This window comes from Melozone crissalis, unplaced genomic scaffold (assembly GCF_028551555.1).
Source record: "Melozone crissalis strain CALT ecotype California unplaced genomic scaffold, PUWL_Pcris_2 ptg000038l_1, whole genome shotgun sequence".
In the NCBI taxonomy this organism is placed as follows: domain Eukaryota; kingdom Metazoa; phylum Chordata; class Aves; order Passeriformes; family Passerellidae; genus Melozone; species Melozone crissalis.
The window spans coordinates 5701628-5721815 of record NW_026535816.1 but is presented as its reverse complement, the minus strand read 5'-3'; the positions used below and the strand labels follow the sequence as shown (position 1 = coordinate 5721815).

The 20188-nt window shown below is 42.4% G+C and overlaps 3 protein-coding genes across 3 annotated transcripts in view; 1 reads left to right on the top strand and 2 right to left on the bottom strand.

Annotated features, from left to right (window-relative positions):
- Positions 1-1938, top strand: part of PPFIBP2 (PPFIA binding protein 2) — a 93096-nt gene extending 91158 nt beyond the window's left edge. Inside the window, exon 28 of the mRNA XM_054283603.1 lies at positions 154-1938. Within this exon, the coding sequence (XP_054139578.1) occupies positions 154-225 (72 nt within the window). The 3' untranslated portion in view covers positions 226-1938. The remainder of the gene's footprint in view (positions 1-153) is intronic.
- A 72-nt stretch (positions 1939-2010) lies between these two features.
- Positions 2011-8755, bottom strand: LOC128941716 (NADH-cytochrome b5 reductase 2). Its single transcript, XM_054283602.1, has 9 exons — positions 8637-8755; positions 8380-8526; positions 7678-7750; positions 6530-6636; positions 5393-5522; positions 4589-4672; positions 4003-4088; positions 3350-3449; positions 2011-2427 (listed from the first exon to the last, which is right to left on the bottom strand). The coding sequence occupies exons 1-9, from the start codon at positions 8649-8651 to the stop codon at positions 2255-2257; spliced, it is 915 nt and encodes a 304-aa protein (XP_054139577.1). The 5' UTR covers positions 8652-8755; the 3' UTR covers positions 2011-2254.
- Positions 8756-8757: 2 nt separating this feature from the next.
- LOC128941742 (ovochymase-2-like) lies at positions 8758-18875 on the bottom strand. Its single transcript, XM_054283649.1, is given in 12 exon segments — positions 8758-9126; positions 11714-11920; positions 11922-12010; positions 12631-12713; positions 13099-13228; positions 13947-14104; positions 14331-14508; positions 14945-15060; positions 15160-15240; positions 17120-17216; positions 17219-17281; positions 18833-18875. Coding segments are annotated over 12 exon segments (1614 nt in total).
- Between the last annotated feature and the right edge of the window lie 1313 nt (positions 18876-20188).

Here is a 20188-nt window from a genome sequence, read left to right as displayed (position 1 = left end):
AAAAGTTTATTTAAAGTTGTATTGAAGAAATTCCTTTTGATCGTGTGTGGCTCTCACCTCTGGTGTTGTGAGCCCGAGCTCTCTGCAGCTGGGTCTCTGGGAGCACAGGCCTCTCATGAAACCCCCTCAGTCCTTCCCATCTTGCTCTTTCAGACGTTGCTGAGCCAGGATGAAATGCTGAATGACAGCAGGTTTTTAACACCCACCTTTGAAGACTGGAGATGATGCTTCAGCAGGACCAAGATCACTGCTGGTACCTCACGCCTGCAGGAGTGGCCAGGAGCAGCAGGATGCCATGGAGCAGGAAAGCTTTGCCTTTTTCTGCCACTGCCACCTCCCACCTAGCATTTCCTACTGTCAGTGTAGCCACAGCTTACAGGTAACTCTCCTCTGTGCTGTTTTCCCACATCATGTAACAGGAAACAGGAGTTGGGAGAGGAGGGGGACTCAGCTCCAGAGTCTGGAAAGCCAAGACTTGGCAATGCTTTGTCCTTTCATTCACTTGACTTTTACATGCTATGTTGATGTACTGTTACGTGAAAGACCTTTTGTAATTTTTTATTTTTCTAATTAACTTGCAGTGCAGGAATCATTAACACATAATTGTACCACTGGGGCTAATCAGAGCTGAATGTTGGTGGGAGCAGCAGCAATGGCTCACTCACCACTTCTGTGGTCGTGCCAGACTGGTGCCCAGAAAGGATTTCAGTCTCTCCTCCCTGTCACTGGCACCTGTCCTGCCCTCTCTTTATCCAAGTCAGTGCACTGTAGGATGGGAAGAATGGAGCATAGTACTGTGCATCCAGCCCTTGCTTTTATTAGGATGACAAGCTGCCTTGTTCACAAATCTTTACCTAAGGCAAAAACAACTGCAGCAGGAAATTGTAACTCTGAGACTACCAGGAAATTACCAGAACAAAACAAAGATTTATTTCTTTAAAACACCTGACAAAATAAATCTTTTGCTGCTGTACTGGGCTAGACAAGACTGCATCAGAGGGAAGTATGGCCTCTCACTTTTTGAGGGGCCCAGGGTGAAGTTGTCCCCTCTACAGCACCAATTACTTGTGGCATTTGTTTACATGTACATCTCCTGTATCAATGAGCCATTAACAAGCTCTCTTAGTAAACAGATAAATGCCAGGAAAAAAAATCTCCTTAATTGTAAGGAAAAGTACTTTGTACAGGGCTGGTTTGCATTACTTTGTCCTTGCTGGCTGCAGGTGCTGCTGTAGATTGCAATGTAGCCTGAGGGCAGTCACTGCCAGCCACAACCCTCCCAGAGAAAGAGGGAAGCTCCAGGCTGGCCACAGGATGCAGCAAGGGCTCTTTGAGAACCTCCTGGGGTGGTTTTTACACATGAGCCACCCTGTCCTCACTTCACCAGCCTCTCATGGCAGACCTTGCACTGGATGGTCAGGTGGAAGAAGATAAACACGATTTGATTGTCCACAGGGGTAAAATCAAGGCAAATTCTTTTCAATCACTGCCAACTGAAAAAAAGGAATATTCAGAAAAATGAGAAGTAAGTCTTTAAATCTTTCAAATTACTGATGTCTTTCAAATTACTGATGTTTAATAAAAGCTATGAAATGTACCAGTCTGGCAATGCAGTCAGTGCTAATGACCAGCTCAGGTACCATGATCATTTAAAATACTTTGTCAGGTCAATTAGCCAACAGACTTATTACAGCACTGCAAATGGGATTGGCTGCTCCAGCTGCCCTGGGATATTCCAAACACAATATTTCCTATTTTCTTTCAATGCTGTATTTGCAACTCAGTGTGTTGTTGTGCTAACATGGCTGTGAATAGTCAATCCACAAAACAGTTGATTCTTCTTTTAAATATATGTAGTAAGAAATCCTAATTAGCATAACACTGGTATAAATGCTTCTTTTTTGACTGTTATGAATAAATTCTGAATGTTCCCCTCTCTTTTGCTGACTGTGGAATGATTTAACACAAATCCATGTGGATGACATTTCATCTTTATTTTTTTCCCCCCCTCAGAATTAATATTTTATACTAATTCCAGAGGTAAGACTAAGTAACTCCCATACAATTCAAGATGACTTCTCAACTTCTTAGTATTAAAACACACAATGTAATTATGAAGTTATAAACCATAGAAATTATATCAAGGTGTTAAAAAAGACACACACACACACACAATTGCTGCACAGTTGCACATCAACTGTTCCTGTAGAAAAAGATGCAGTACTCCCAAAAATGGTACCAGGTGCCATCAGTGTTAGTAAGCAAATGTGCTGCTCTTGGGATAGCCCAGCTTGTCCAGGTTGGGCTGACAGGCAAACTGAATCATTGGTGGGGGCCCACACATGAGAATGAGGGTCTCACTGCCAGGGGGAGGCAGGTGGGCTTTCAGCATGTCTGCAGTGACAAAGCCAGAGCTGTACTTCCAGTCTGCAACAGAGAAATGAATTCAGTTACTCCGAATCTCTGTACAGGCTGAAACCTCTTTAAACATCATTAAGTAGCTGGAGAATCAAGTTATGGCACCATCACTGCAAGCCAGGAAAGGGTTAAATCTCTCATTCAGCTCAAACCTAGTGATCCCCTTCCACAGGATAACAAGGATTTGATTGATTGATAAGATACAGAGGTCTTAAAAGAATAAATTATAAAATTTAAAAGAAATGAGCAGGTAGGAATAAAAAGGAAGAGTGAATCAGCTTTTCCAGCAAAGAGGGGTCACCTAGTGACAGGGAGAGGTATTGAGACCTGTACTTTTTTTTTTTTTTGGGATGGAGTGGTGAGGTGACAAGGTTTAATGTCAACAAAAGCTCTGCCATGTCGTTTAGTGATAAGAGAAAACAAATTAAAAGAGGAAATGCTAAACTGTTTCAAGCAATAGTATTATTGAATGCATTTGCCATTTGAAGTGAGCCAAGAAGGAAAGTGATGCTTAATCCATACACATGGCAGCTGTTTCACCAGAATCTAATCTGGAGCTGCTGCAAAACAAAGATGTGCACATAATATTTACAGGTATTAAACAATTTAGTGCCAACAGCATGCTAACATAACCTCATTTGGGAGACAGCCCAAATCAGAGCTGAACTTTGGATGAAAACCCCTAGAAACCGAATACCTGAAAAGATGCACTGAGTAACACATCTGACCCAAATGAGGTTAATTATGAGCTCCTACTTTTTAAGTCCCACCTGGCTTAGATCCCTTTTTAAAACAGGGTGTGGGGTAAGGTTTGTTTCAAAGGAGGAGTTTCAAAGTGTAAGACAAGGACACTTGACATTACTCTGCTGTCCCCTTGAGCACGAGTGAAGCTCTGGCAGGGATAAGCAAAGGCATGTCCATGTGTCCCTACCTTTTGGAGGTCTGTCCAGGGTGTACCACAGCACAAACTGCTCAGGATGCCTCTTGGCAATGTCTTCCAGCTCAGCTCTCAGCAAGATATCATTTTCTGTCTGCAAAATGAGAGTGCTGGTTAGGTCCAAACCATCCCAGGAGCCCTCTGCTGGGAGCTCACAACAAATGCAAGGATAAAAACCATGTAAATCAGCAAAGTAATTGGTATTTTGTCCCCTCCATGGCAGCTATCCTCAATACAGGCTTCTGTAAAGAACAACAAATGTGAGACTTACAGCCACCTAAACACAGTCCTAAAGATGGCAATTAGAATGACTTTTTAATCCAGGCTAAAATCACGAGCTGGATTTGTTCCTGACCCTGGCAAATGTCCCTGGACCAGCATGGTGAAGGTTGGTGAAGGTTAGCTGTACAAAAAGATTAGTGGAAACAAATCCTGTTTCCTTGAAATCAGTGAAGGACTAAGATGAGCAGAGGGATCAGGATCTGGTTGCTGTATTTACTCCCTAATGTAGGAATTCAGTGACACTGTGAGGAGACAGCTAAGTGTGAAGGAGTATGAAACATGGACCATCAGTTTAAAAAGCTCAGAGGCCAGCAAAACCAAGTAGGCTACTAAAGAAGAACAAACAGATGGCTCAGGACACTCACCTGATTAGCAAAAAGGAGGTAACATTTTGTGGAGTCCCTAGGATCATTTGTGATCTGACGGATCAGCTGCAACATAGGAGTTATTCCTGTTAAAAACCAAAATGGTTAAAGTGGGTATTTCTGTCCATGGCTCCAGTTTCACTGTTAATCCTGCCTCTTTTCAGTCTTCACTGGGATCTCAGTCTGCACAAGGTCACACACCTCTGGATCTCTAATCCACATGGAGTGCAGAGATTGGGGGGTTCTATTCTGACAAACAGTTCCAGCACAAGCCCAGAACTCTTGTATGCAGTGCTTTTCTCTTCAGGATTCTCCATCACATAATTTTACCCCTCAAGACATTCTCTTAAAATTCTTTTTGTCACTGATGAAGTGAGTTCTCTGAGGTCACAAGGTAAATTAGGATTCAAACCCCCAGGTTGCCACTCCCCAGGACTGAGCTCAAACCACTGGAATGCCTCAGAGTTGCCACCATGAAAAGAAATTAATGAAAAGAAATGCAGGTGTAAATACTCTGGTAGTCCTCACATATACCCAAAAGACATTTTCATTCTCTGGACACTCCACATGATGGGATTAGTTTTACCTGTTCCTCCAGCTATCATCCCAAGGTGCTTTGCAAACTTTTTCTCTGCTTCAGACTTCTTATTAGGCTTGATAAGAAAGGTACCTAGAAGACATATTCCAAACCTATAGGTACATAAGCTTCCAAACAAACATGGACACAAATTCCATGGGAATAAATTACCACAGGTGATCAATTAATAAATAAAAACAATTTCTGGAAATCCCTCCCTTCTGCTGAGATAGAGTCACCAGGAGAGAGGTCAGCATCCAGAGAAGTGCTGAGCATTCTGAGGTGAGACTGAAGTGCACAGCTCCTCTCAGTCAAGATCAGTGCAAAATCTTTCACTTGTATCCTACAAGAGGATTACTTCTCTGAGCTTATTTCCTCACAGTCAACTCAGGCCTGATTTTAATTATGAAGTGGAGCTGGCTCTCAGTCAGCTGGTTATTCAGTAACAGCACAGGGATTCTCAGAGGACATGTTAGGCCACAACCCCACTTGCTTAAGAAGCATCTGGAGCATCTCCCTCCATATGTATGGCTGAAGTATTTTATTTCCAGTGCAGACTTCTCAGTCACATGAAGCAATAGCAATTTTTTTCAGATTTATAGTCCCAGGAGTGAAACACTCATCAGTTATTCCACACACAAAGTACTATTTCCCATCATACCAACTCTGACAGGCTCATGGTCAAGTCTAGGAAAGGTGATTTTTCCTCTTTTCCACTTAAAAAAATATTCTCTACAGCTGTCAAGTTTTATAAAACACCTCTGAAAATAACCAATACCTCTCTTTTGCTCTCCCACCTTTGTGTCACAGTACCTGTCCCCTTATAGACCAGGAGTCCATTTGGCCCTCTGAAATCAATGGTATCTCCAATCTTCATGTTATCTAGATACTGGGACATCTTCCCACCTTCTGGAAACTTGGGGTTCACATTTTTGTGGTAGACCTGTAAGAACAATTATTTTGTGGTAGATCTGTAAGAACAATTATTTGCACATTATCAACCACTACCTTTGCTGCAGACAGTGTCTGTAGAACATAATTCTGCAGGTCTGAAATTCAACACCTGAGAAATAAATCCAGGCAATTCTTTGCTCTCAGTTATCTCTTGAGCCTTGCAACAGGAGGCAGCCAAAAAAAGTAAAATGTGCTATTGGGCACATGTCCCTCTGCTCCCTGCAAACAGGGATAACAGGGATGGGTGGCAGGCAGATTATGCACTGCTGCCCTCATTTCACTATTATGCCACCCCATTTTTGTGGCTGTTCCTTCTGAAAACAGCACTGCTGCATCTTTTCCTTCTAAACCTTTCCTAGTCAGCCACACAACAGCTTTTTCAGCTTTCAAAGCATGTAAGAAGCATTAAGCAGCTCATAACAATTCACCACCCTTGTAACACGAAGAACAGAACATGCAAAAAATACTTTTAAAAAAGCCTGGATTTTTGCCTAAGGACAAATGCTATCATAGCACAGAATTAGGAAATCCAGAAGTGCTGGGGTCAGATAATCCTGCATCCCCTGGCTTAAAGGATTTCCCTTGTGTGACTTGTTTTCTGCTTAGAGCTGTTTGCATTAAGCAGTAGCAGCAGCACAGGCATCTAGAGGGAGAGAGATCAGTATCCATGCACTGCTTAGTAAAAGATATTAGGGAAATTCCCAAAGTATTGCCAGGGAAGCAATTCTCTCCTCCCTCTACTCTTCCTCTGCCATCCCTCAGTGCCACACAGCAGATACACAGGACACAACTTACAATTCAAGGGCAATGAGTTGTTTGCCATGCAGTCACCCTATTTGAAAAATAGGAGATTTGATGAAAACGGAATTTAATAAAATTTGAATTAAAGACAATGAAATTTGATTACTAAATCAAAACAAACTATTTCACTAAAATGAAGTGCTCGCCCTCCTTCCAGTTAGCAACTCATCTCTAATAAAGGAAACCAAAATTTACCTTTATAATTAAATCAACATAACCTTTTGCCTCATCACTGGAAACGGGGGTATAAGCTCGAACCACCAGATTCCCATCAATTTTTGCAGAAAGGTAAACATGCTGACCTGGGGAGAAAGAATTACAATCTGATTATCTTTTTCACCCCTGGAGGACAAGAGAGACAGGCAGGTATCGTAACCTGCTTGTGTAACACATGCAATGACAGAGAAAATCTTTGCCATACAAATGCTGCACCAAACATTCAGTTTCTTCTCCTTTTTCAGCACAGAGCAGGCATCTCCCAGGAAGTAATGCAGTTTCAGGATCTCATTCATAAATTCCTAAGAATGAACCTGGATAAACACATGCACTGCAGAGCACATCTCAGCTGGTTTACCATTTGTCTAGTTAATTCCATTACTCTTTTCCACACAAGCCAGAAGACAAGTCTGGAGAAAATCAGGCAGCATGCAAGGACATGCTCAGAGCATGGAATGGGATGACCCTGACACCTGCCATCCAGCTCAGGGAACTGCCAAACAGTGCAGAACAGACAGAGCCACATCTGCAGATCAGAGAGAGACTTTCCCCCACACAGATTTTCACTGATTCAAGGTCCAAGGTTCAGTGCTATCAGTGTTCCAGGGTACAGGAAAGAAGGCCAATCCTAGGCTGAAATTCATGCTGCAGAACTCCAGATAAAGGTGCATGGAAATGTGTGTAATTCATAGGGAAGTGCATGCACAGGGAAGGCTCTGAATATTTCAGAGTTGCCCCCTTTCTCCTTTACAAGTATCTGTATTTGCCAAAACCATGAGGGCAATTGCCAATAGACTGAGGGGACCAGATGGAAGTAAAATGCAAGTAAGAAATATGAAACAGCTTTGACATTTACTACTACCCCTGCTTATATCCTGACTGGTGACAAATTCCATCAGGCTCAGTCCCATCTCACTGCTCTGTTTCTAACCTACACCACACAACTGGACAAAGCACCCACAAAAGATCAGAAATACAAGCCCTCTAGGAAACCTGACATTTCTCTCTGAGACAGCAGCATTCAGATGCAGCTTTCAACTCTCTGCTTTGCTGAGCCTTAAATTCACAGTCAGAAGTCCAAGAACTGTGAGAAACCAGAAATACAAGTAATTGTTTACAGTACTTACCTACAGGTAATCCTAATACATGATTCGTTGAGGGTAGCCCGAATCTGAATTTCTTAGTATCGTGACTGATTTCCTAAAAAAACCAAGGTTAGAATGAGGTCAGTATCACCACTACTTTGAATTTCAAACTCTACTCAACACAATATGCTTCAGCAAGCCTTCTCTTTGTTAGCATGCAAGCCAAATGCTGGGGAAGGACACAGAAACAGCCTTGAAAAACAAAGCAGAAATAACCAGGAGTCTCAGAAGCAGCCCTTACTTCCACAAGGAGTGACTTTTGCCTGCCTGCACAATCCCTACAGCCTCTTTACATAGATAAAACCAGGAAACTCTGTGCCCAAGGCCAGTGAGCACATTGCATGTTTGCAGACAAAGATCAGGCAACACAGCCGTGCAGCAGCTCCGGGCTCGCTTCTCACGGTGCACCCAGGCCAGGATCCGAGGGAGGAACACAGCCTGCATGCAAACATGCAAAGCAGCGGGAAACAGCAGCTCGCAGCACGCCATAAACGCTTTTACACACCCTGCTCTACCCCGGGGGCATCACAGCGTGGCTGCGGGGGGCACAGCCATCCTTGGACGGCTCCGCGCCCTGCTCTGGGGATTCGATCCCTGTGGTAGCCCAGGGCCAAGAGCCTCCCAGACCAGCGCATCCACTGCACCCGGAGCCCCGACGCCCCATGTCCCCAGAGCCCCGGGCACCTCCTTGTCCAGCAGCCGCAGCGGGTACTTGGCGAGCGGGTCCTGCAGCGTGACGGGGCCGCTCGGCCTCCGCGCCGTCCCTCGGAGCAGCAGCAGCAGCAGCGCCGACGCCGCCACCACGGCCACGGCGATGGCCACAGGCCCTCCCTGGCAGGAGAAGAAGGGCAGGCGGTGAGGGCACGGCGGCTCTGAGGGGCACGGCGGCCCTGAGGGGCACGGCACGGCACGGCCCTCCCCAGCCCCAGCCTGGCCCTTACCGCAAATGCCTCCATGGCGGCCTCGCCCGCAGCTCCCGCGGCACCGGGCCCGCTCAGATTCCGCCTCCTGATCCTTCCTCGCGTCCCGCCTCCCGGTTCCGCCTCCTGATCCTTCCTCGCCTTACTCCTCCCGGTTCCTCCTCCCGGTTCCGCCTCCTGATCCTTCCTCGCGTTGCTCCTCCCGGTTCCGCCTCCTGATCCTTCTTTGGGTTCCTCCTCCCGGTTCCGCCTCCTGATCCTTCCTCGCATTCCTCCTCCCGGTTCCTCCTCCCGGTTCCGCCTCCTGATCCTTCCCCGCGTTCCTCCTCCCCGTTGCTCCTCCCGGTCCCGGGCCGTGAGGGGAGCCCCGCTCCGCCGTCAGCCCGGGCGGGTCAGGCTGCCCCGGGAGCCGCGTTCTTGGTGTCACAGAATCGATGAGATTGGGAAAGAGCTCTGGGATCACCGAGGCCAAAGTGTGACCGGACACCGCCGTGTCAAGCAGCCCGTGGCACTGAGTGCCGTGTCCGGCCTTTCCTTAAACACCTCCGGGGACAGGGACCCCGCGGGCAGCCCCTTCCAGTGCTTCACAATTCTTTCTACCAAGAAATAGAAAAGGAGGGTGTGAAAAATGCATGTGTTTTATGATTGGCTTTTCGCAAATATTAAAATGAATATTATATGTGTTGTGTTAGAAAGCAATGCTGTATTAATTCTCTTAAGTACTGTGTTAAATATAGTTTTAGGTTATAACATAATGTTAAAATAGAAACTATGCTATGTAAGATACTTTTTTCTAAAGAGAGGACTTGCAGTGAGATAGCAGCCACAGGACAACTGAAACTTTCAGAGAAAGAGAATTTATTGCTCCATTATCAGAAGAAACGAACTTCTTCCTGCCTTGAAGGCCCTGTCAGGATTCAGAGGAATAAGTTGATGAAAACCAGACAGAATCCTGTGTTTGAATGGAATTTATGCATCGTGGATGAGGTGTATGAATATGCAACAGGCTGTTGCTGTTAAGAGTTAATCCTCTGTTTACGTGGGTCCTTTTTCGGGCTCATGCTGCCCAGAAAGAGGTACCTGGACTGTCCATAACTCTTTGTATTTATTGTCTCATATTGTCCTAATTAAATTTGTCCAAATTGTTATTACTCTAATTGTATTACTATTTTTATAACCATTTTATTACTATTCAACTTTTAAAATTTTAAAACCAAGTGATTGGCGTTTTTCACAGAGGGCAGCAAAGTCGAGCTGGTCAGTTCAGATGAAGAAATAGCAGTATTTCTGTGCACCCAACACGTGGCAATTAATGGGATTCCTAAATGAGAAATAAACCTGCCCTCGTGCCACTTCTGGAAAAGTGCAAGGGAAATAAGGTGAGGGTAAAAGAAAAACAGGGAAGATCCAATGAGAATGGGTTTTTTTTGTTCTCTTGGGCAGACCCACAGTGGGACAAGGATCAGGAAAGAAATATGAACCCTGTTGAAAGTATTTTTTTAAGATGTGTTTGTGTTTTGTTTTTTTTTACTAGGAAAAACACAAAAGGCCAACAACAAGCCACCAAGCAAAAAGTTAGTGCCATAACAATCAAATCAAAAGCAGACATTTTAAGATAGAATTTAAGATAAGAATTTTCATAAGAGGTACCAATTTATCGCTGCATTCAATATCATCACAGCTGACATCACCTGTAGTTCTTCCCACACAATTTTTGCTATTCTGAACACATCCACTTGAAATCCTTGTCTTAAATGATTAAACAGATGAAAGTCAGTGTTCCTGTCGAGCAAAACAGAGTAGCAGCCAAGAGATAATCCACATCTGCTCCCAGCATAAACTGATACAGTCAGCTAATGGCAACTTCCACCACAACCAAACATTAACAGGCTTCTATGATAAAAATTTACAAAGGATATTTTCCCTCTGTTTCTCTCTAAAGATCTTTTCAGAGAGCTTAGCAAAGATTTAGCACACATACTCTATCAATAATGTAACACAGCTGTTAATCTGAGTCACTGAATCTCAATTTGCCCATAATCCTTCCACTGTTAAGTATTTTCATAGCTTCACAAAAAACTTCATGCTCAAGATTTTGTGGGCTTTTGCCTCAAACTTTACAGTGATGAGAAGAAAGTGGTGAAATATGTTTACCTTATTCATTGGAGAATAAAATCAGTGAGATTATTGATTTCCCAGCTACAGAACAAAACTGAAAGTTTAAAAAACCTAAAAAACTAAAGTTCAAAACTAATATAATTTAAAAAGGGAGGGTTGCTGGCATCAAATGCTTGTATGGGAAAAACTCGCTGAATATTTTTGCCATTAATATCAACAAAAACCAAGTGAGATATCTTACCTTCTAGTTATTATCGGGACCATTGAGTCAAAGAAGGATCATTCTTTTGCTACCTGTTGTACTAGCCTACTAATCTAGTTTTAAACACTACAGCTGAGAGCAGAAGGGTCTGCAAAGCTAATTGGAGCCTGTCACCACAGATTTCTGCATAAGCAGCCTTTTGGACATTAATTAAACTGCTAGTTACAAGTTAATGCATAGATTAATTAGGAGAGCTATCAGTTCTTGCGTGCTCCCTTGGCCTGTAACACCTGTCATTTCAAACACTTTTGTTTAAGCACCAAACAATTTGTAAAACCAGAAACTGTGTTAAAAACATGCTGCAGTATTTTTAGAGTCTCCAGCACTACATTCAAGACAAGCAAAGACATTGACATTTTCTGAAAGACTTGGGAGCGTGAGGCTTTAAGTAACTTTGGTTTTATAAATTTCCAAGATGCCTTAAGAAGGGAACACATTTAAAAGCAGCTCCAGAAACCACCAGCTTTCTGATATTAACAAGTCAAGATTTTGCATCTGTGACATGGAACATGCAGAAAACTCTATCCAGCAAGGGTAGGAAGAGAACCTTGGAAAAAACATTTATCCAGTGTGAGCCAAGTGGCAACTTGTGCCCTAATCTTTCTGTCTTGGTGACAGTGACCAGTGAGCACAGAGACAATGCACCTCTCACTCTCACATCCTCTGGGATTCTGAGCTCTGGAGCTCAGTGAAGGCACAGATCTGTGCTGACAGGCACCCAAAAGCTGTTGTGTAAATGCAGACTAGGATCAGCGTTCAGGCTGCTGGATTGCTTCATCGTGGGGAATTTGGGAATCGCATTTGCATTAAAAACTATTTTGAAAAAGCGAGCAGCTGTGACAGCCCATCCTTGGGCAAGCACTGCTCCCCCACAGATTTGCTCATCTGCAATTTGCACACTGGGCTGCAGATTGTAAAGTGTGCAAAGGCCACGAGGAGGGCACAGCTTCTTCACCTCCAGTTTTCCTCCTGAAGAGGAACCTGCGCTGATTTGAAGGCGTTCCACAAGCATCCTCTGAAACAGAAAACACTGATGTTCCAAGGAGTCTTTAGAGGTTAGGTTAACACTGGGAGAAGTAAAGAACATTCCAGTTAAGGGCAACCCCACAGCTCTTCAAGCTCCCTTTTTCACTAAATCTTCCAATTTCTCTCATTTAATAGGATCCAAATGTTTAGACCACCATGAGGAGATGATCCTAGCAAAAACAGAGCTTCACCAAGATGAAAGCTAGCATTTACCTTCAGAAGTTTTAGCCTCAAACCTACAATGAACAGGGACTCATCCAGTTTTCTGTAGACTACTAGAGGGGGAAAGGGCAGCTCTAAAATGCTGATTGTTATTTTCAATTACTCTGTAGTTTTGCAATTGTTTTCACCGAGGGAAGTAGGTGTAAAATGACATACAAGCTGAAATGTTACTGAATTGCTGTACATCACTTAGTAATCAGAAGGAAACAAGAAAAATTAAGTTCTGCTAAAGTCAAAGCATGTAAATGTCACTGTGCATATTTTTATTTCCTCAAAATAACTTACTAAAAAAGTCTGGACCAACTGCAACCATTAGGTGTTTTGAGAATTTATAGTCCAAAAGGACTCTCTATTCCCATGAAGGAAGCATAACTGAGGTTGTCTTACCTGTTATAACCTTTATTTCTTCTTTAGTAACATTCATGTTTTCAAAATCTTAGTCTTTAGTTGAATTCAAAATATTTGAATCTAGCAGATGAGGGTGGTCAGTGTGTTAGCAGGATGTCTTGAGTAATATTTGTATTATAGAATAACTTTTATTTCCTTTTTATTTTTGTAGACGAAGCAGATTTCTCTTGTAGGGATGTGTGCTATTACAGCATTAAAGTTCTATTTAAAATGTGCCACAAACACAACTCCCAGCTTTTAGCCAGATTCATTGTTTGTCTTCACCATTAATTAGGTCTTTGTTTAATACCTGAAGAGGCTCACAATCCTTTTTTTTTTCACTGAAATAATTTGTTAGATGAGAATCTCCTAGAGCAAAATAATTCTGAATACCCAGTCCACTGAAGAGGCCTTTGTGCTGCCCCAAGGAGGCATTTTCCCAAGTTTCTATTTAGTTTTCTCTTCCCTGTTAGATGAACAAAGGAGACTGTAGCTCTGAATCCTGCAAAGGTCTCTGTCTCATCAGGGTGGAAGACAACCAGCATCACAGCAGAGGAGCTTGGAGCACATGCTGGTAGGGCAAATCCACAAGACTCAACTAAAAATGAGAAGCAAAGTCTCACTAAATAATTAACAGGTGCTTTTTAACCCTTCTCTCTTTCAACAGTGGGTGCACAATTTTCTGTGTATTCCAGACAGGAAGGTAAAAAGCAACCATGAGCAAGAGATAAGCAGGCTGAGGCTGAAGGGCTGACCTGTTCCTGGCAGCCTGTTCAGAACAAGGAGTCTCTGGCATCGTTTCACAACAGTCTGTTGCAGCACCCACAAACTTCCTTACAAATGAACCGCCCCAGCTATCTGATTTTCCCTAATCTAAGCACCAGCTTCAAGCAAGTGCTTGAGAACAGTTTTTTGGGATAGGATTTCCTCTCCTTCACCATAAGCCAAGTGGGAAAAAATTTAAAAATTACATGAATGATGCTCTGGGGTGATGAACAGACTCTGAAAAGATGTCTTGGGTGCTTTGTGTGTGATCATTCCTATAGACCCAAATTACTGTGTATTTTCTTCACTAGAACCAATTCAGAACTGCATTTCACACAGAATTTAAACACTCAAAAATTGTTCACTTCAATGTGGCTTTGCCTCTCTAAGTTGAGAAGAATTAGCAATACCTGCAAGAATTTTTCAAGGTACTGAAACTAGTACTATAATATTACCTCAGACTCTACAAGCAAATTTACCTTGGTCAACAGGGCTAGTGAAAGTCATAAAATAAATAGAACATCCCCAAAATAAAAAATCAAAAGTCAAACCAATTTCCTCTTCTTTTCCCACATCTTCATACAGAGTCATGGCATCATAGGACCAATCTTCACTCTCTTCTACTTCAAAAGACTGGTATGTAAGCTTTAAATTTAAAAATGAAAGAGTGAACCTTGTTTTGAAAGTCATATGGAAAAAATCCAATGATCTGCGGGGTCTTTAGGATTGTGAGTGATTCCTGCAAGGTTTGGTTTCTGTGACATTCAGACCTCTCACAGGTGATACATAAATATTAAATTTTCTAGAAGAATCTGTCATGATGAAATTTAACCTAGGAAATCCTATTTTACCTTAACCTAAAGGACAAATCCAAACTTATCTGGGGTGGATAGTGATTCCTCTTTACTGCATCCAGCAGCATCATTCATGCTCATGTTGCATGATCTTGCACATTATTTGGCTTAAACTTACCAGGAAGAATATCTGGTGTAAGAGCTTTGTAGGTAATGGAAAATCTAGTTCCATAATCCTCATCATTAGGAACAAATTTCAGCCTGATGCTATTGAAGCCAATCAAAAGAGGTAATGCAAGATCTCCTCCACAGAATTTCCCTGAAACATAACATTAGAGAATAATCACTGTTCAAAGCCTTCAGTTACTTGAGAAAACTTGCTGTACCATTTTTAATACTTAGCTATCAAATTTTAGGATTAAAGGGAAATTTCCTATTCATCCTTCTACTTTCCTTATTAATCCATTAGTCCAGATAGATTCACACTATTAAAAATTGAAAATCATTGACACCAGAAATGTGATGCAATTCCCTACCAGGTACTTTGCAACCCTTTCACCTCCCACACTCTTTTTCTTTTATTTCTTTTGTTTATCCTATGTCTCAATGTATCAATCAAGCAAGTGAAACAATCAGCCACCACCTCACTGGGTGCCCTTGCTGTTGGAATAAGGAGTGCTCTGACAGGTTATAGAGCTCTAAGGTCTTTTCCAGCCTGGATGATTGCTTCAAAGAACGAGGGGACAAAAACTCACCCACAAGTCTGTCATCCTTTGAACATACTGATAAAGAATCACAGTCACAGAAAAAGGGGGAGAAACAAAGCCATGTGTAATTCCCTTCTGGCACAAATAGAGTCCATACACACAATCTGGAATAAGAAATCAGTTCCCATTCATAAAAATGCAACCAAAACCTACATTTGTATGGGGAATATACTCTGGGGGAAGGCACTGTTTTCTCTGCTTACTGATGGTTTTGATAGAACTGTTCAGGCCTCCCAGGAGAATGTAATTCCCCTTCACTACTGCAGAGTTTTCCGTCCTGAGCACTTCAAAATGCCGTGAGTTAAATCATAATGGAAGGAATTAGGTTTGACACATATGCAATCAGCTGTTCCACCAAAAATCTCAAGCATCTGGAGGATATTGTGAGACAGGATTGCTGAGTTGCACTTTGTTTCTGCTGGCAGACTGATGCTGTGTTTTCTCTTTTCTTTTATTTGGAATTCTGGTAAATCAGCTTTAAACCCCATCATCTGGGAGCAAGAATGAAGCCCTGCCAATGGACTCTCATTTTTTTGTAAATGGCAGTGCTTATTTCTTACCTTAAAGAAACTCTTGGCTACATGAAGATTTCAGCAGAAATAATTTTCAGTGAGGAAAAATGGATACCCCAGAGCATAACAAAAGTGTTCATGGCAGCCCATGTGAAATAATGCCCTTGGTTATGTTACAGCAGGAGACTTTTGCAACAGTTCAATGTGCTGTTAAAAATTACTTTAATAAAGGAAGCAGAAGCTTTCCTCTTTGGTCAAGTGTCAGCAGAAACTCAACACCACAAAAATCATCTCCTCTTGCCCTTCCTTCTCCTTGCAAGGTAACCCAGTGAGAGCAGCATTTATCAACACCTCTAAACACAAACACTGTAAACACAAACAAATTTAAGGAGTCAAGTCCTTATTGGATTATTGCACCTGCAGCATCCTGGGAAGACCAACAAAAGCTGGCAAAAGTGTTTTTGAAAAGGTTTCCTCCTTTACAAATTCCAGCTATTTTGGGGAGGGCTTTTTATGCTTTAATGCAAATAAAAGATATTGGGGGAAAGTAATGTACTCACCTGTGGAGCTTTTCACTTCCAGAGCTAATGAAGGAGGGATAGGGAAGGGGGAGGAATAAGAAGAATAAATTACTGCAGTTTCATGTTCACAATTTACTTTTGTCCATGTGAAATGGCACTGAGGCAACTCCCAGTGCTATAATAAATAAATAATCCCAGCCTTACAATAAACTAGGGCTTGGAATCAAAACAAATTTGCAAGTTCAGGGAATGCTGACATTGAAATAAACATTTCTGGAGTAGCCACTACCAGAAGGAACCATGCTTTGACAGGCCACCACTCAGTCTGAGTACACTTTTTCAGAAGCTAAACCCTTTTCATTTTTCTCTGACATTATGGGGATTCCTTCTTTGAATCATCAATTGAAGATGGCTTCTAATAGGAAATTTTATTTTTCTCCTCCCATTTTCTTCTCTTCCCCTTGACTAAACTTCTTAAATAACCCTCCCTCAGTTTCTCAATTCTCTGTTTAAGTTTTAATACAGTCTTCAAATCCCTTTAAGGAAATTATCCCAAACTAGAAGAAAATGTCAATTCAGTTTCTTATAACTCTCAGTAAAGCTCACCCCTGCCATTTATATCTCCAGCTCCATGACTTTGGCAGTGGTGCCTGATGGTCACACACTGTTCCTCACTACAGAGGGAATTCATGGCCTTTTGGGAAGAGCAAACAAAAGCACTTCTGAGCATGCATTGTCCCCATGTTGTTGTCAGATGAGTGATCCAACATGTTTTAGTTGAGAAAAATGGCAAGTGACTTCAAAGAAGCGCATATGAATCTCTGATACTTTCAACTGGTGAATTTCCACTTAAAAAAAAATAAAAATTCCAATAAACATGCTAACTGGCTAGCTGCATAAAAGGATCATTCTTAAAAAAATAAAGGGTCCAAGTAGGAGGTAAAGTGCAATTTAGTTTTGACAATTTGGTTTTGACAGCTCCCTGTCAGTAACACTCGAAGGGACTGTGAAATGCTGCAGTGCTTTGACAGGAAATCATGTAAGTGCTGTATCCTGAGAAAAGATAAAATTCAATAAAATGTTCCAAGACAGAGGATTTGTCACAAGCATTGCTGCGGGGACTGCATTACCAGCACAGCAGCATGCTGAGGTCTGGGAATATTCCCAGGGATCCTCTATCGTAATGTTTGTTCTTCTCACTCCCTCCCCAGCTGCAGGCACATCCCATCCCCAGGAGATGACACCAGCAAGGCTCCAGCCCCCAGGCTTGCCTTGACACAAAAGGGGTCTCCCTGGAAAACAAGCCCAGCAAAATCCCAGGAGCCAGCCCTTGTACGGCTGAGGAAGCCTTAAAGAGCTTGTTGGGGTCTCTTTTGTGCCTTACTGAGAACCTGCAACACTGGGGACAGTGGGTTTTAAAAGAGCTGTAAAGACACACTCATATTTGGGGTGTTCAGTCAGGATTGTCAAGAAGGGGAGAGACAGATTAATTTCCTCATGGGTTCATCTCTGATGTGCTTGAGCGTGTAAAAAAGGAGTGAGGAACAATCACTTAATCTTTATCCCACTTTTTTTCCTTCCTGTAATCCAATTCTTTCCAACATTAATTAATTTATCAAGTGTTCTTAAGTTAGAAAGCCCTAAGCATTATTGCACTGGGGTACATTGCAAAATTGCTCTCAAGAACCTGTCCTACAACCCATACAATAATTAAAAAGGAATCATGTCATTAAGTGCGTTGCCCCATAGGGGACTTTTGAAAGAATTCCTACATCCAAACCTCCCTGTTTACAGTGAATTTGTTTACTTTGTTTACAGTGCCAGCTGTGGCTCTGCTGCAGCAGGGATCCTGCACAAGGGGGGAGTTTTCCTCTGCAGCTCCAGGGCTGCTGGAGATGGGCCTGGGCTCCCTCTGGCCATGCAGGGCAGCAGAAAGCTGCTCCTCTGGCAATGCAGGGGGCAAAGGCTGCTGGGGTGTCCCAAACCTCAGATTGGATCCAGGTAGGAATGCTTGGCTCCTCCCCTGGGCGGAGCATCTCCCCTTGGGATGCTGGGATTGGATCAGCCCTGCAGGGACACTCAGTGGCCATTAACCAAAGATAATTAATAATGAATGGCCCATTAACAGCAGAGATCTCCTGGAGGGAGGGTTGGCTGTGGGAGAGATAAAGAAAAAACTGCCCCATGAACAGCAGAGAACTGCCCCACCTCTGACAGATGGGGACAGAATACATACCCCCGTTTCCAGCCTAACACACCAAATTTAATAGAGCATGGTTCTTCCACACGCCATCACTGAAGTCTTTGCTGTAAAATACTGAAATCTCTCTGGAACTTTTTTTTTTTGAGGCAAAATGAATTTACCACGGCATGCTTTGCTAGCAACTTACCCAGGCAGATCTACACATGGAAATAGAGCTCACATGGAGTGAATATCAGTTGCTATTTGCCCCAACAATTTCTACAGCTTTTTGAGGAGGCAAAACTTTATACTTCCTGCAAACTTTATACTTAGCCAATATTACAGACCTGAGAAACACACCACAAGTTTATAATGTTGTTGGCAGCATGCTCAGTGTTTTACTTTTTGGCCAAAGGCTTCCCAATAACTATCCCCCCAATCCACTATCAGTGACCAGCCTAACAATCATTTATGTGTTTATGCAATTCTAGTTTTTCATTCTTTCCCCTGCCAGTCAAAGGATAACAAACCCCTGCTTTTATTCTGAATATGCAGTTTTATAAGAATTGAATATAAACCCTGTCCTAGAAACTTTGAATTGCAGTTGGTTTGGGTTTTTTTCTGGCACGGATGCAGAAATTATTGAGTGCAGTTTTCCTACTAGTCCTGAGGTAATCTCCATTTCTGCCACTTCTGAAACCCATATCACCAACATGATTCCAGCACTAATCAAAAACTTATTAAAGCTGATTTCCTTCTGGGATTCACTTGTATTTTACAGGGACAAAACAAACCCTCCAGACCCCTAAACCAGTTCCATGTACAGCAGAGCTCTGAGCTCACCCACCACAACAGGAGGGCATAAAAACAAGGATAAACAATCCCTGTGGTTATGAGTGATGATACACGAGCCACAGATGTGGAATAGAAGATGGAGAAACAATGGGCAGATGGAAAAACAATCCTAATTGTATACTTTCTCACAAAACTCCTAAGTTTACAGTTCAGTCACAAGAAACAATCAAAGTGCTCATTGGAATAGGCAGTTGCAGGTTTCTCTATTTATCCTTCTTTCTTTCTTGGTTTCTTTGTCAACGACCTTGGTAGGAAATTCTTTTGGAGTAAACATGGATCCTCTTATCAAGCTTCTCTCTGGCTCACAGCAGTTGCTGTAAAACCTCCTCCACAATTCCCCTTTTTTTTGTATTTTAGCCACAAACACAACTGCAAAGGACTTTGCAGGGCCCTTGCCAAAATCCAAGCAGACAGGGGAGACACAAAACGATGAAGACAACCAGCAGCAAAATTACCAACCCAGCTTCCAACAGACCACAGGCCAAGGTCAAATCCACCACAGCACCACTGATCTCCTTTGCTCTGAATCCCAGTGCAGAGCTGGCTCTGTGTCCCAAAGCTTTGCAGCGAGAAAAACAAAGCCATGGAATCACTAACTGTCCCAAACTGTTGTAGCAGGCAGGGCCTGTTCCTGCTGGCCCCAAAATAATGGCAGATTAATAAAACATTAATCAATGTTAGTCAGCCTGGTCTGTCCCTGCTTTTGCTGCGCACTGGGAGAATGAAATGCTCGTAAACCAAAGTGTGCTCAGTGCTGTAGAAATCAGTAGAAAAAAAACAAGATTTAAATGGGATTGGTTTTTTGGGGTTTGGCTTTTTTTTTTTTTTTGTGCTTTGGTTTTTTAAAATACAATGAGCTGTGCTTTCGAGGGTCACATCCTAACAGTTTGCAAGGTCACTGCAGTAAAACTGGAAAACCTCTAAGCTCAATAAAATTCATGGTGTCATATTCTAAACAAGACACAATGTCTTGAAACATGAAACTTCATAAATCTTATAATTCATGCACTATTCTTCTGAACCAATTGTTCTTGACTGAAAACAGATTAGTTTTAACATGGAACTAATGTATTTATGTTTGGATAGTTGAGCAGGAATTTTGATTTTCCAACAAACTTATTTTTCAGCAGTCTTAATCTATTATAATTCCAATTACTCCAAG

Bases quoted from the DNA above. Each gene is read 5' to 3' on its own strand.
- LOC128941716 (XM_054283602.1), bottom strand. The intron at 4,673-5,392 runs GTACTGTGACAC...TATGTCTTCTAG, and splicing joins CCTGGTCTATAAGGGGACAG to GTACCTTTCTTATCAAGCCT. The intron at 2,428-3,349 runs GTAGGGACACAT...TCTCTGTTGCAG, and splicing joins CCTGGACAGACCTCCAAAAG to ACTGGAAGTACAGCTCTGGC.